Source organism: Cervus elaphus, chromosome 1 (genome assembly GCF_910594005.1).
Source record: "Cervus elaphus chromosome 1, mCerEla1.1, whole genome shotgun sequence".
In the NCBI taxonomy this organism is placed as follows: Eukaryota; Metazoa; Chordata; class Mammalia; order Artiodactyla; family Cervidae; genus Cervus; species Cervus elaphus.
The window spans coordinates 48,577,602-48,591,675 of record NC_057815.1 but is presented as its reverse complement, the minus strand read 5'-3'; the positions used below and the strand labels follow the sequence as shown (position 1 = coordinate 48,591,675).

The 14,074-nt window shown below is 54.4% G+C and overlaps 1 protein-coding gene across 4 annotated transcripts in view; it reads right to left on the bottom strand.

Annotated features, from left to right (window-relative positions):
- Window positions 1-1,921: 1,921 nt before the first annotated feature.
- The window catches only part of ABCC8 (ATP binding cassette subfamily C member 8), a 78,661-nt gene continuing 66,508 nt past the window's right edge, over window positions 1,922-14,074 (bottom strand). For 3 of the 4 annotated variants that reach the window (XM_043901861.1, XM_043901852.1, XM_043901870.1), the window contains 12 exons: window positions 13,132-13,289; window positions 11,294-11,386; window positions 7,169-7,271; window positions 6,514-6,627; window positions 6,056-6,176; window positions 5,775-5,905; window positions 4,902-4,980; window positions 4,597-4,705; window positions 4,106-4,209; window positions 3,196-3,329; window positions 2,661-2,723; window positions 1,928-2,153 (listed from right to left, as the gene is read on the bottom strand). In XM_043901861.1, the coding sequence (XP_043757796.1) occupies window positions 2,016-2,153; window positions 2,661-2,723; window positions 3,196-3,329; window positions 4,106-4,209; window positions 4,597-4,705; window positions 4,902-4,980; window positions 5,775-5,905; window positions 6,056-6,176; window positions 6,514-6,627; window positions 7,169-7,271; window positions 11,294-11,386; window positions 13,132-13,289 (1,347 nt within the window). In that variant the 3' untranslated portion in view covers window positions 1,928-2,015. Of the gene's footprint in view, window positions 2,154-2,660; window positions 2,724-3,195; window positions 3,330-4,105; window positions 4,210-4,596; window positions 4,706-4,901; window positions 4,981-5,774; window positions 5,906-6,055; window positions 6,177-6,513; window positions 6,628-7,168; window positions 7,272-11,293; window positions 11,387-13,131; window positions 13,290-14,074 lie in introns of all 4 variants that reach the window. The other variant, XM_043901846.1, reaches the window with a different exon arrangement.

Sequence of the window (14,074 nt, the reverse complement as noted above, 5' to 3'; positions counted from 1 at the left end):
TAACCAGAGATGACCCTCATCAATGGGGTGTCCATGTCATGGTTGGTGGACCATCAAGGGTGCTATAGAGAGATTTAGGTTAAGATGACCTTGGGCATCTCTGCAAAACTTCAATGTGAGCTGTGATGTGCCCCTGTGCCTATGCTACTTTCCTTTAATCCCTTGGCGGGGGGGGGGGGGGTGGTGGTGGTCATAGACATGAGGATTGGGAATCCTTTTTTCCCTTCTTAGGCTCTGCTCTGCTCCTTCCCAGCGGAGGGAGTTGCTGGGCCCCCAGAGACATCTCTGAGGCATCTCAGAGCTGGAAAGGCTAGGACTTGCCTCACAGGGTGGCCCTGAGGCCTCAGCTATTCCTTGCTCTTCCCTTTGCAGGAAGGCTTGCTCCCCACCCAGAGGGCTCAGCCTCCTGCTGTGCTCCATCCTGCACCTCCTCATACTTATCTCCCCCCAACACTGCATTTGTCAGGTCTCTTTCTCACTAGAGACCTTCTTCACTTTCCTATTGTGCATAGGCTTGTCCCAGACCTTTGGTTGGTCGTGGCGTTCAAGGCTCTCTGATTTTGTTCTCCCTCACCATCTTGGGCCTTTTTCTTTAACCCTCTACTTAGATAAAATTCCTACCCTTCCCATGATCAGCTTCAATCCTGCCTCTCCCAGGCACCCTGCCAGGTCTCACAGAGCTCTTCCTTCTGAGCTCCTCTGGCTCCTAGAACATCTAGAAAGGTCTGTGCTGGGCCCCTCTCCAATGACTGGTGGGTTTCCCTTACATTGTCTGACTCTGACCCCCTTGCAAAGGACAAGGCTGCAGGCCAAGACGCCTGCATCTGCACCCCAGGACTCAGTACAGAACATATAAATGATAATAAATTGATATGGAAATGAGCATCTTCCTTTCTTGCCAGGATAGGTGTGCACTCCCATCTCATGATGCCTGTGGAGTCTGAGGACAACTGTTGTAGTCTCCCCCATGTCTGGGCCCAGCATCTCCCAATAGTGACCTGGCTGACTTGTGGTATAGGTACTGTGCTTTCCCTCTGATGGGCCACCCTTTCTCAACTTCTGAATGTCCCTATGTGTGGGATGGAGTGGGGGACATATGATTCAGGCCCCCCTCTTTTTCAGAGGGGTAGGGTGTACACTGCAGGTGCTAGTAGCCATCTGTCATGGGTGAGGGACAGGAAGACGGAATCCATCAGCCCTGATGGCAAACACCTGGATCCAGCCATGCTTGAAGTAGTACACCTCCTAACCTTCTCAGTCACATAGGATAAGAAATTCCAGTTGTTTTTTTTAAAGCCACTTTGAGTTGGGTTCTTGTCATTTGTAATTTAAATGCACTGGTCCAGGGTACTTGGGGACCCACAATTTTAACCCAAGAATTAAAGTAAGAAGGAAAAGGGACTGTATGAAGATCTGCCACCTTATCTGATGAGATAATCACAAAAATACTATAAGCCCCAAATTCGTATCTTGGAGCCTCCAGTGTGATAGGGCCAGTGAAGAGGTAATTAGGTTAAATGAGTCACAGGAGTGCAGCCTCATCCAATATGTCTAGATTCCTAATAAGGAGAGCGAGAGACCAGGGGTGCACACAGAGGAAAGGCCATGCACAGATGCAGCTAGAAGGAGAGAGGCCTCAGGAAAAGCCAAGCCAGTGACACTCTGATCTTGGACTTCCACTCTCCAGCACTGTCAAAAGTAAATTTCTGCTGTTTAAGCCACCCGGGCTATGGTGTTTTGCTACGGCAGAACACAACCTAGCTGATGAAGACAGCCTTCATTTCACAGATGAGGGAAAGTGCTTTCGGCCACACTCACACAGCTTCCTTAGGTCTACTTGATGCTAAAGTCAGACTGCATCCCTGGGACCCACGGCCCACCCCAGTCCCTGCCCACCAGACCCACGACCTCTGGCCTTCAGTAGGAAATAACCAATCTCTTTATTTACAAGGGATTTACAGTTAGAAAACCCAGGCAGGAGGGTGGGGCAGGGATGGCACTTGGGCTGTGGTAGGTCATTTGTCAGCACGGACAAAAGAGGCGAAGACACTGTCTTTCCGGCTGAGCAGCTTCTCTGGCTTGTCGAACTCAAGGATGGCACCGCGCTTCAGGACAATCACCAGGTCTGCACTCAGGATGGTGTGCACGCGGTGCTGGGTGGGGCAGGAGGGGCTGTCAGTGTGGTGCAGGCAGGGCTGGGGCCACTGAGGCATCCCTCCTGCATCTTGGAGGAGGAGGCATGTGGCTAGAATGTCCTCTGTCTGTGGTGACTGCCCTTTCCCGGGGTGGGACTCCAAACCCTCCATCCGCTAATGCCACCTTCTCCCTCACCAGGTCTCAGATCTGCTCAGAGATCCCCAGCACCCACATCTCCCATTTGCTCTGGAGAAGTAACCCTAGCCTAGCTTGCAGGGTCTTGGGACAGGGGTGGACCCTGGGACCTGGAAAAAGAGGGAAGGTCTGAGGGAAGTGTGGGTGCAAACCTTCCTATACCTCAAATCCTGCAATCCAGGCTCCTTGCAAGCCTGCCAGACTGCTTGCTCTGCACTGCCCGGGGCTCTCTCTCGACTACCAGGCGCAGGTGAGCCCAGAGGCTGCCCTCAGGAGGTCAGCCCTCTCTCTGGGTGTCCGCCCCCGCACCCCATCAGTGGGCGCCTTACCGCGATGGTGACCACGGTGCGGTCTGCGAAGGCCGTCATCACCACTTTCTGGAGGATGTTTTCCTGCCAGGTGGAGCAGCAGATGTTGGCTCACCTGACCAGTGGGTGGGGTCTGGCCTGGCTTCTGGCCCAGTCGCCATGTGACCCCAAACCCAGCCCTGCCCCTTACCTGGGGCTCTAGTCCCCACAGGACCGACCAGGTTCCCAGCATTCAGGGGCTGGGCTCTGCCTGTTGGGAGCTCAGCTGTGTGTGTGCATGTGTGCATGCATGCAGGCTGTGAGTGTGTCTGGGTGTGCTGTCTGGTGGGGATGGGTGTGAAGTCTGTGGGTCCCTGTGCAGCTTGTGTATATGTGTGTTATAAACATGCCCTAAGACTGCTGAAATCAGGGTCCCTCATTCTTTGCCTTTTCTGCCCCAAATGAACCTTGATGTTAAGGGCAACCTGAACTTCAGGACTACTTTCTGAACTTCTCCCTAACACCCCCTGAAAACCCTCTCCAAGACCCCTGCCCCATGGGTGTGCCCAGCACCGACCGTGGCCATGTCGATGGAAGCTGTGGCTTCGTCCATGATGAAGATACTGGTCTTCCTCACGAAGGCCCGGGCCAGGCAGAACAGCTGCCTCTGGCCCTGGCTGAAGTTCTCCCCGCCTTCTGTGATGATGGCATCTGAAAACACCCCCGGGGAGGGCTGAGTTAACCCTGCGTTGTGAGTTGAGTGGATGGAGTGGCTTGTGTGGGAATGTGTGTGCAGGGGCTAACGTGTAGGTGTGTGTCGTGGGTAGAGGTGTGTGCAGGGTGGCTGCACCTAACACAACACAGGAATTACAGGAGTGACAAAGAGAAGCACGTCCCCTGGAGTTAGGCGCGGCTGTGGCCCTGGGCAGTACTGGGAGGAGGTGTGAGCGCAGAGTGTGTATGTCAGGCATGTGTGTGGGCCATGGTGGGGTAATTTTCTGAAGCCAGGGCTTGACTGGCCCCCACTGCCCCAGGGGTTGCAGCAGGTACACCAAGGCTCTGCTGACCCCCCACCCCCCGGGTTGGGGACAGACTCTTCTCAGTAGCTTCAATGAGTAAGCTGTGCCTGTGATCCCTGAGTCGGTCCTCTCCTTCCTCAGGGTGGAACAGGACAAGCAGGTGGATGAGGAGGACAGGGCATGGTATCAGGGGCTTGCAAGTTCTGTGTCACAGTGACCCTTACTGTCCCCCCTGTGCCCTGCAGGAGGGGCCAGATCCTGAACTGACCAGTTGTGTGACCTGGGAAAAGTCATATGACTTATCTGAACTTCTGTATGGTAAGAGGTAGAACTTAATGGTTTCTGGGGTCCTGCCAGACCCTAGGCTCTAAACTGTGGGTGAAGTTAAGATGTGGGTGTGAGTCGTCCGTCCCTAGCCCTTACAGGTGTCCCTGATTGCCCGGCCACTGCTCAGCCAGGAGTAGTTACCAAGGCCTCCCGGCAGCGCCTTCACCACCAGCTTCAGCTGGGCTATCTCCAGGGCCTCCCACAGCGTGCTGTCGGAGCACTTCCGCTCTGGGTCCAGGTTGAATCTGGAGGGTGACATACAAAGCCCTTGGGGAGGGGAGCAGGGTCCTGGCTCCATTCCCAGGGTATGTGCAGTGGGCAAGGCTGGAAAAGGGAGCAGTGAGGGACCTGATTGACTTGGGGCCCGGCTGGGAGGGGGCAGCAAGCTGCTGGCTGTCGGGTAGGGGAGGAAAGCATCCCAGGCCTGAGGGGTGGGGGACCCCTACCTGGGCACAGCAGGAAAGAGAAAGGCATGAGAGGGCAGCTCTAAAGAGCCAGTGCCAAGCCTTCATGCCCGAGCTGGAGCAGGGCTGCCCCTGGCCTTGCCATTCTCTCCTCTCTCTGCCCAGCTCTGGAGGAGTGGAGCTGGGCCTGGGGCTGGGGTGGGCCTGGCAGTGGGGTGGGCGGCTCACCGGATGGTGCCGCTAAAGAGGACGGGGTCCTGCAGGATGATGGACAGGCGCGAGCGCAGAGTGTGCAGCGGCAGTTTGGAGATGTCGATGCCATCGATGATGATACGCCCTGAGTGCAGACAGGGTCACAGGCGGGGCACCAGGGAGCGGGGAGATGATGGTGCTGGGGACAGGGTCTGCCTGGGACCCGGGTCCCAGCGAGGATGCAGGGGAAGGCAGCAATGGCTGGGCCTTCTGCAACTTCTGAGCAAACCCAGGACTGAGATCCCGTCTGGTGGCTGTGGGATGCCTGTCATACAACTCACCTTCGAACATGTCCACCATGCGGAAGAAGGCGAGAGAGAAGGAGGACTTCCCACTGCCTGTGCGGCCGCAGATGCCAATCTGGAAGGAGAGGAGCAGCCACGCTGTGGGCACTGGGGCGGCTGGGAGCCGTGAGGGCTGGCTCTGGGCTGTGCGGGCGCGAGAGTGTCTCTTCAGCCAGGGCTGGTCCCGGGTTCGGGCTTGTTTCCTGCAGTGGCTCCAGAGGGGGGCTCCAGCTTGCCTGGCTGCATGTGGGTGTGGCTGGTACAGGGCCTCAGGGGAGTTGGGGGCCCTGGGGGCACTCTCAGTGGGGTGTGGCAGGAGGGCACAGGGGTGGCTGAGTGCGGTGTGCAAGGCGTGCCCCCCTTAAACTGGAGTCACCCCTTATTCCATAGCTTCCTGCCCATGGATCCCTACAGAAATGACCATCAGGGACCAACCCAGAGACAGAGATGGCCATACAGAAGGACCAGAGAGTCAGGGACAGAGTGTATCGAAAGGTCAGGGAGAGTAAGACGGGCAGCCACAGACAATGATGAAGTGAGAGAGACAGGAGGAAAGGCAGAGGGGGTCAATCAAAGTCAGATCAGAGTGCCAGACGGGGGGCTCCCTCCTCAGGACAGGCCCTCGCTCTCTGCCCCAGGACTCTGCTCTGAAGTTCGGGGACCAGTGTCCTGGGAGAGCCCCTGGCCATTTGCAGGGGGCCCTGACAAAGCGCCTCTGAGTCAGTGTCTGTCTCCGTGGTGGGTGAGTGGGGGCAGCAGGAGGAGAAGGGGAGAGGCCCAGGGCTGGGAGACTGGGCGTCTGGATGGGTGCAAGGCCTGGAGGGTCAGAAGGTGGCCCTGGGGGTGCTGTCCAGCTCTCCCTGCCCCTACCTTCTGTCCGGGGGAGATGAGGGCATTGACGTGCTTCAGCACTGGCTTCAGGGAGCTGTCGTAGCGCACACTCAGGTTCTGGATCTGGATCTTGCCCTGGTCCGGCCAGTTCTTGGGGATCAGCGATGGTGCTGGGGACCAATGGGGGGGGTCAGCTGCCAGGCATGGGCCACAGCCAGTATCCAGGAGTGCCCCCCCCACCCCAGGTTCCTCGTGCCTCATCAACCCAAACACACATCCACGCTGGGCCCTTTCCCTGGGAGTCCTCCCACACCCCTCACCCAGCAGCCCCTCATAGCTCTCCGCTTCGGTTTTCAGCAGCCCATGGATGCGTTTCACGGCCCCCAGCTGGAGCTCCATGTCCGCCAGGTTCCTGACCATCCAGTTGAGGTAGTTGGACACCTGTGGGGAGCGAGCCGGTCACCTGGTCCCGTCCCTGGGTCCTGGGATGGCTCTTCTTACAGCCCAGGGTGCCTTCTGCTGCCCGCTGCTGGCAGTCCAGGGGGCCCTCCCTGGGGGCTACAGTGAATGTGGATCCTCACCCAGCACCCATCTGGGGCCCAGGCCTGGGGGAAGGGGTGGGGACCTGCAGGGAGCCTTCCTGCCCACATGGTCCCTCTGACATCAGGCTCGGTGTAGCTGGGGGGAAGGCCCAGGAGTGTCTCAGTCGGGGGAGGGGAGTGCCCTCTGTTGTCTGCTGGTGTCTACCCCCTCTCCTGCCCCACCTGTCACCACTCACCATTAGGGCATAGGTGAGGCCCAGGCCCACCAGGCCAGCAGAGAGCTCCTTGTGCAGGGAGTTGGAGATGGAGGTCACAGCCGCGATGAGGACCACACATGCACCAATGTACTCCTGCGGAGGGAGCGAGGCTGGCCTGGGCCCTCGGTGGGTGCTTTAGCCACAGCATGCCCCTCTGCCCCAACCCACCTCACTCTCTTAGGACAGAGAGCAGCTCAGCTGAGACTGAATCCCAGCCCCGCACTGCACACACACATCCTCAGACACACAGGAGGGCATGAAGGTTGGAGCCCAGCAGACACCATGTGCACACAGCAGTGCTCCCCCACCCCATGCCCAACACGCATACCTCACCAGCTGGCCCCATGTGCCACATGACCCACTTCAGACACACACACTTGTCACAGCTCAACGCGCAACTCTTCTCCCTCTGGGCCCACACCTCAGACACACGAGCCTCCAGGCAGTGAGAGAGGGAGGACCCCCAGGGTTGGGAGAAGCAGGAGGGCTTGACACCCACCCCTGTGTGTGCACCTGAGTCGGCATCCATCCTTCCTTCCCGCCCTCCAGCCCCTGTTTGGCCCTTGCTCTGGCAGCACAGCGCTATCAGAGCCCCCTGTCCCAGGGCTGGTGGTGGGTGGGGGGAGGCACTTGCCATGCGGACTTCTAGCCACCTGTTGGCGGCCGTGAGGAAGAGGGAGGCGATGTTATTGGAGTCTGTGTATTCAAGGAGCTTCTGCTGGAACCGGGCCTCGTACCTGGATGGAGGATGATGAGGGTGAGGGGGAATAATCTTGGTCCATGCAGTCCCTGGGACCCTCCTCACCTGCAGCCCTGAAACATGCCACCTCTGCCACCTGATGTATGCCACTCCTCTCTGGAATGCCTTCCCAGCTCCCTTCTTCTTATTCATACCTGTCAAGAGTGCCACCTCCTTCAGACTCTCGTTTTCACTCCAAGACCAGTTCTCCTCTGTAGGGCTTCCCTTTTACACTAAAGGGCTCCTCCACCCACCCCGTTGCTCAGGCCAGAAACCTGATTCACATCCAGTCATCTGATTCACATCCAATCCCTCAGTCCTCTTCTGTCTTCCTCCAGCACTGCCCTTGCCTCTCTGCCTGCCTCTCGCCTGCTTCTTGCCCTCCACAAACTTACCTGGACCATAGCATCAGCTTCCTAACCGGTCTACCTGCCATCTCTCTACAGTCCACTCTCCACACAGCAGCCAGCATAAGCTTCCCAAGGCATGAATTGCATCCTATCTCTCCAATGCTAGGAATATGAAAGGCTTTTTAGGATAAAGAACCACCTTCTTGCCTGTGGGAACCAGCCCCTGCCAACTTCACCAGCCTTCTTCCATGCCACAAATCCCCTTGCTCACTGCGTTGCAGCCACAGAAGTGACAGCAAAGTAATTTATTACATTGCTTGCCTTTTTTCAGTTTTGTGACAATGTCAAGTTCCTCCCCACCCAAGGCCTTTTATCATGCTGTTCCCTTTGCCTGGAATGCTTTCTCCTCTGCTCTACCCAAGGCTGATTTCTCTCAACCTTCAGGCTTTACCTTAAATGACATCTCTTCGGAGTAGCCTTTCCTGGCCTACTGTTCTCCATCTCTGCAGCCTGTTTGTTTCATAATCTCTGCTCATATATTAATTTCTCTAGCTGTTTATCATCGATCTCCCTCATTAGACTGCAAACTCCATGAGGATGGAGACCTTGTCTGTTTTGGTCACTAATGTATCCCCAGCACTTGTGTGTGCTCAGTGGCTGAGTTGTGTCTAATTCTTCATGACCCTAAGAACTGTAGCCTGAAAGGCTCCTCTGTCTGTGGGATTCTCCAGGCAAAGATACTGGAGTGGGTTGCCCTTTCCTCCTGCAGGGGATCTTCCCAACTCAGGGATCAAACTCACGTCTCTTATGTCTCCTGCATTGGCAGGCAGGTTCTTTACCACAAATGCCACCTGGGAAACCCTATCCCCAGCACCTGGCACTGTCAATAAATATTTGTTGAATGAACGAACCTTCTCCTATCCCTCTAAGATAGATGGGACCTTTCTGTACAAGGAACACTGGAGGCTTCTTCCCTCTTCTCGCGCCCTCATCATGTTCTCCCTTGCGTTACTCTGTATGGATCTGCCTCCTCTCTGATCAGCCTGGGCTCTTGGTGTCACTCTCCTTGGCCACCTCTTCAGACCTTGGGCCAGGCCTACAGGAGGGGGCAGCTGTGCTTGTTTGATGGTGAATAAAGGAAAACCATCTCAACATGGTCTCAGGGAAACAATGGAGGGGACTCAGAGGGACTCAAGATGGATCTTCTTGGGCATTTGCTTTTCTCTCCCAGAAGGTGTTTGTTCTGCTGTGATTATTTCTGGGTGAAGGGTCTGAGTCTAAACCATGTGTCTGAGGAGAGCAAAGTGAATCTCTGGGGTGTGAGAGGGTGTGATTGCCCAACCACAGGGTAGATGTGTGTGTGGCAGGGAGTGTGAAACCACATGTCTGAGGGCTTGAGTGAGTAAGTGCATGTTGAAGATGTGTATGTGTGAGTGCTTGTGTAACTGGAGAGCCTGAAGCGTGTGTGACTGGCCTGAGGGGTGGGTGTGCATGAAGGTGCATGTGAGATGGGGCTTCTGTGATAGGTGTGTGATGATGTAAGGAATGTGGAAAGAGCCCCAGACTTGGGGTCATGCAGAACCAGGCTAGAGTCTGAGTATTACTATTACTGGCTATGTTTCAGGACTGAAACTAAGTTTTTTCATGGGGCTAGTAATATTTCCTATGTGAACTGAAATAATCACTCAGTGTTGGGCATCCTTGAAACATTTTTGGGGAGAAAAAGTAGAGCTTCCAGGAAAACCAGAGGGTCAGCCAGACCTGGGTCCCAAGCCCAGAACCAGCTCTCACTGTCTGTGTGACCTCGGGCTGGTTACTCAGCCTTATCTGTAGAATGGGCCTTCTCCTACCTATGTCACAAGGCTCTTGTGAGGATTAAACGTTATAATCCACACACATGCCTGGCACACAGGAAGTGTACAACCAATAAATAAACACTAGTTTGCTCTTGGCAGGGCAGGCTGCTGGGCAAAAGCCAATGAATTCAACACCTTCAGGGATGATTTTAAAAAGTCCTTCATTCAAATTTAAAAATCATCCACTGTGTCAGTGCAAGGTGGAGTAGGCCTCCCAGGGAGCAGTTTCTCTAGTTGACCACAGGCTTGGTTGAGGCGAGTTGCAGGATGCTGGCATCCACGCAGATCCTGTCAAGGGAGTCTGGCCCACTCAAGGAAAGTCACATTCTCTCTGCCCCAGGCCCAGCCTGAAGACCTCCAGAATACCAATTCTAAGAGGAGCATCACCAAAAGTTAGAGTAGAGGTTGGCTGGGGAGTGCCGAGGGGTCCAAAGGGTGGAAGAACTGGGGAGTTCCGACTGGAGAAGAGGACGAAGCTGGGAGGAAACCCTGGAGTCATGCCAGGCTCCAGGGAGTTTCCATGGGGAAGACAGCGCAGGCTCACACAGCGGCAGGGGAGGTTCAGGGAGCAGGGCCAAGGCCAGGGCAGAACTCGGCTTTGCTTTCCTCAGATGAGACCCCAAAGAGGACTTCCCGCTGGCCTCAGGTCCCCAAGGAGCGAACTGGGGCTGCGGTGTGGTACCAGGAGTCTGGGCAGCTGGACTTTGGGGGTTGGAGGGAGGAGATACAAGCCTCCTCAGACCCTCTCCTTGAGCCCTAGGGTCCTGGACACAAGGCCAGTGTCGCATGGTTATTGTCATGCCCCGTACAGCTGTGTCATCCTAAAAATAACCTAGAGTCATTCTCTCAGGCTTAGAGACCGGGGCCCCAGAATCTGGGTCAGATGTCTCTAACGTGTCTATCCAGAGGAGAGATGCTCTAATATTTCAGACAGAGACTGAGGTGGGGAGCAACAGCCCCAACCCCTACTCCCAAGGCAGCCTGAGATGCCCCTGTCAAGATGAACATCATAACTCAGAGTGTTAAGAGGATGGCAGGGCACTGACGTTTGGGGAAAGTTTCTATAACCTGGTGAACTCTTATCTACTCTTTGAGTCCTAGCACTAATGCCACCTCTTCAGTGAAGGCTTCCATGACTGCCTCCCTTCAATGCTACCACAGCCTTTCTTTCGGAGTACTTGGCACATGGGTTTGTCCTGGCGTGCTCAAAGCATAGGCTGTAAATGCCTCCAGGGTATGGGCTCATCTGAATTATTTCTATCTTTTCACTGCCCAGCGAGGGGCTGGGTGAACACTCAGTAAATGTTTGTTGAATGAACAAGCCAGCTTCAAATCTGGACTTTGTGGAAACTTACAGAGAACTTCAATTTCCTTACCTGAGAAATGGGAATCATCAAGTTTTCCATGTCAGATTGCAGGGCAGAATGAATGAGTACTGGCATGTAAAGTATTCAGCAGTGCTAGTGTTTGGCTCACAGTAGTGTCTCGAAAGATGGCCTCAGGGTTGGCCCACACACGTGAAGCCCTTTCTAGCATAGATTTGTGAGGAATTGTCTCGGCCTTGTCTCTTTTCACGTTTTACCTTAGTTCACAGAGGCCCTGGGCTTGGCTCCAGGTCTGAGAGTCTCCCCTCTGGATCATGCAGCTGGAGCCCAGTGGACCTGACCCCTCGGGTAGACCAGCCTCGGGGCCTGATGAGGGGCTGGGAGACATGTGTTCTGGGCTTTCCTAAGCGGAGCCCTGAGAATCAAATCCCGTGACCTGTGACCCTGGTTCCATCCCCACCCCCCTACCCTCCAGGGTGAATCTGGTACCTGAAAGCCCGGATGGTGGTGAGCCCTTCCACAGTTTCAGCGAAGTGTGAGAGCAGCGGGAGCTGGGTGGTGTCGTCCAGCTGCTGCAGGTCCCTGTGGGGGAAGCGGGGAGCAGAGCCGAATGGTTAAGAGGGTAGGTCGGGGCTCAGCCTGGGTCTGAATCCTAGCTCCACCCCTACTATTGTGGGGCCAAATGGCTTCACCCCTCTGGGCCTCAGTTTTCCCCTGTGAAGATGGAAGCGGAGGGTACCACCCCATCAAGCAGTCGTGAGGACTGGATGGGCTTGTTTATGCAGATGCTTAAGCAGAGCATGCTGAAAGGTTACCGTTATCACGCACGTCATCCACCTCACATCTGCATCTGTCCACTGGCTTTGCTGCAGCGCCTCACTCTGGTGAGGCTCTGCAGGCAGTGTTGGTTCCCTTTCAGAGGTGAACAACCTCAACAGCCAGTCAAAGGAACAAGAGGACCAAACTCCCCAATAACCACCACAGGTGATGGCATGTCACAGGCCAGGATCTAAAGAGCTCCTTGAGAGGGAAAGGCCAGTGGTTTCCATGGCAACAGAATTTGCTCCTGCTCCCCACAGCTGCACCTTGACAAGTGTATTAGTGCCCGGGAGGCCAGGATGGAATGCAGGAAGCAGCTTTCCTGGACAAACCACACCCACGGCCAGAGTGGATGCGGGGAATAGGGTGGTTTCTCTGGCAGAAGAAATGAACTTTGTAGAACAGCTTGTATAGTGTTTAAAAAGCCTCTGCAATTTTGTGAATATCAATGCACTTTGCTCTTCGTGGGTACCAAGGGATTCCGGATCAACCAGGCAAAAAGCCATTTATACAGATCTTGATCCTTGTGGGCAAGGTAGTTATAGCCAAAATGTATCTAAATTTAATTATTATTATTATACCCAATCAGTATTTTGACTCATTTCTAACAAAATCTGTGTACTTGGGAGACATCCTTAACCTTTCTGACCACAACCCCAGTAACAAACGCATTTTATATTACAAATCAGTACACACACATGCACACCCCCCCCCAACACACACACCCATACACAGCCAAAACAAAGGTTTCATCAAGCAAAGCGTACTGTTACTATAGGCGAATCAGTCTGATATTTTCTATATGTATATTCTATTTCATTGAAAAACTGGTTGTGATCTATGATACTGATATCATGGCCCACTGATAGGTTGTGGTTGGCAGTTTGAGAAACACCGGCCTAGAGGCTCTTAAAAACTGGTCCTACAAATCTTTGGATCTGTGAGCTTAATAGAATCACTCCCAGAGAGAACTTCTTAGAAAATGTTCTTAGAAAATTTTGAGTGGGAAAGAGCCATGCGTGGTTCCGTGGCCCATGAAGGTGAGTGTGATCAATGAGAAAGGCTGTCAGAGGCCCCCTCAAGTCAAGGATTTCTCTAGCCTTGCTCTGGACCCACGTGAGTTGGGAGGTCTGGTTGCCATCAGACCCATCACATCAGGTGCCCTCTGATTTTATGCATCAGCAATCAGCCTGGACACTAGAATCATACAATCCTTCTGGGCAGCATTTTGGCAAAATGAATGAAGGGCATAGTCGCATGTATACGCCCTGACCTAGCAAACCCCATTCCTGAGCGTATCACCCCATGAAATAGTTCAGACAGTAACTGCAGTGTGTGTGTGCTGCCAGATGCTTACATTAGGATAGTGGAATATGAATATTTCTATTTTCATTTTGGGGAAGGGGAGATGACTCTACCAGTTCTGCGATGATTCTGATAACAGACCTGAAGTGCCTGTTGCAAAGCAGCTCCTATCCCTCACCCCCACTGGCAAGTGCTGCCATCACCTGGATGCCACCCGGAAGTACTTCTGGATGAAGTAGCACACGACAGCCAGGGGCAGGAGGGCCACGAGGAACACCGGTGTGACATAGGAGATGACGGCCAGGGCTGAGACACAGAGCAGGGTGGAGCGGCTCAGACACTCCAGCGTGGACGGGATGTGCTGCGGGAAGGGAGGGTGAGAAAGGGAGGTGAGTTTTTTTTCCAAAGCTTAAAAAAAAATTTTATGTATGGCTGCATTGAGTCTTAGTTGTGGCACGTGGGATCTTGGTTGTGGTATGTGGGAGCAGCCTGCGGGTTCCAGAGCTCTTGGGCTCTGTAGTTTGTGGCTTGCAGGCTCTCTAGCTGAGGCCCTCTGGGCTTAGCTGTTGCAGCACGCGGGCTTAGTTGCCCCACGACATGTGGGATCTTAGTTCCCCCTCCAGGAATGGAACCCTCATCCTCTGCACTGGAAGGTGCATTCTTCCACTGGACCAGCAGGGAAGTTCTGGGAGGTGAATTTTGGTATTGGGTCATCTTCAGCATGTTACCTGCTGCCAGGCTTTGCTCTTTCTTTACTACTGGTCCATGTCTTGTCCCTGCAGCCACACTGTAGGCCCCCTGAGACCAAGCATTAGGACTTTGCTTTTTCACCATTTAGTATGATGAAGAACAAGAATGTAGGCAGACTCAAAATGCTTGTTTTCCACAAACTCAGTCACCTTGGTGCAGAGTATGCTGGAACCTTCTTGTGAGCCAGAGTGGGCTTGGCCAGAAGCCAAAAGGATGTGGTTTCCTCCGGCCTCATTAAGAGAGTCTCCCAGGGGAGGCCCCAGGTCCGGAGGCAGCGTTATAATCAGATGGAGCCCACTAGATTCCTAGCCCAAGGCTCTGATCAGCTGATCTGGGGAAGCCAGCGTCAGACAGAAGCTCCTGGGGACCTGGCTTCTCTTTGGACTGGGGACATAC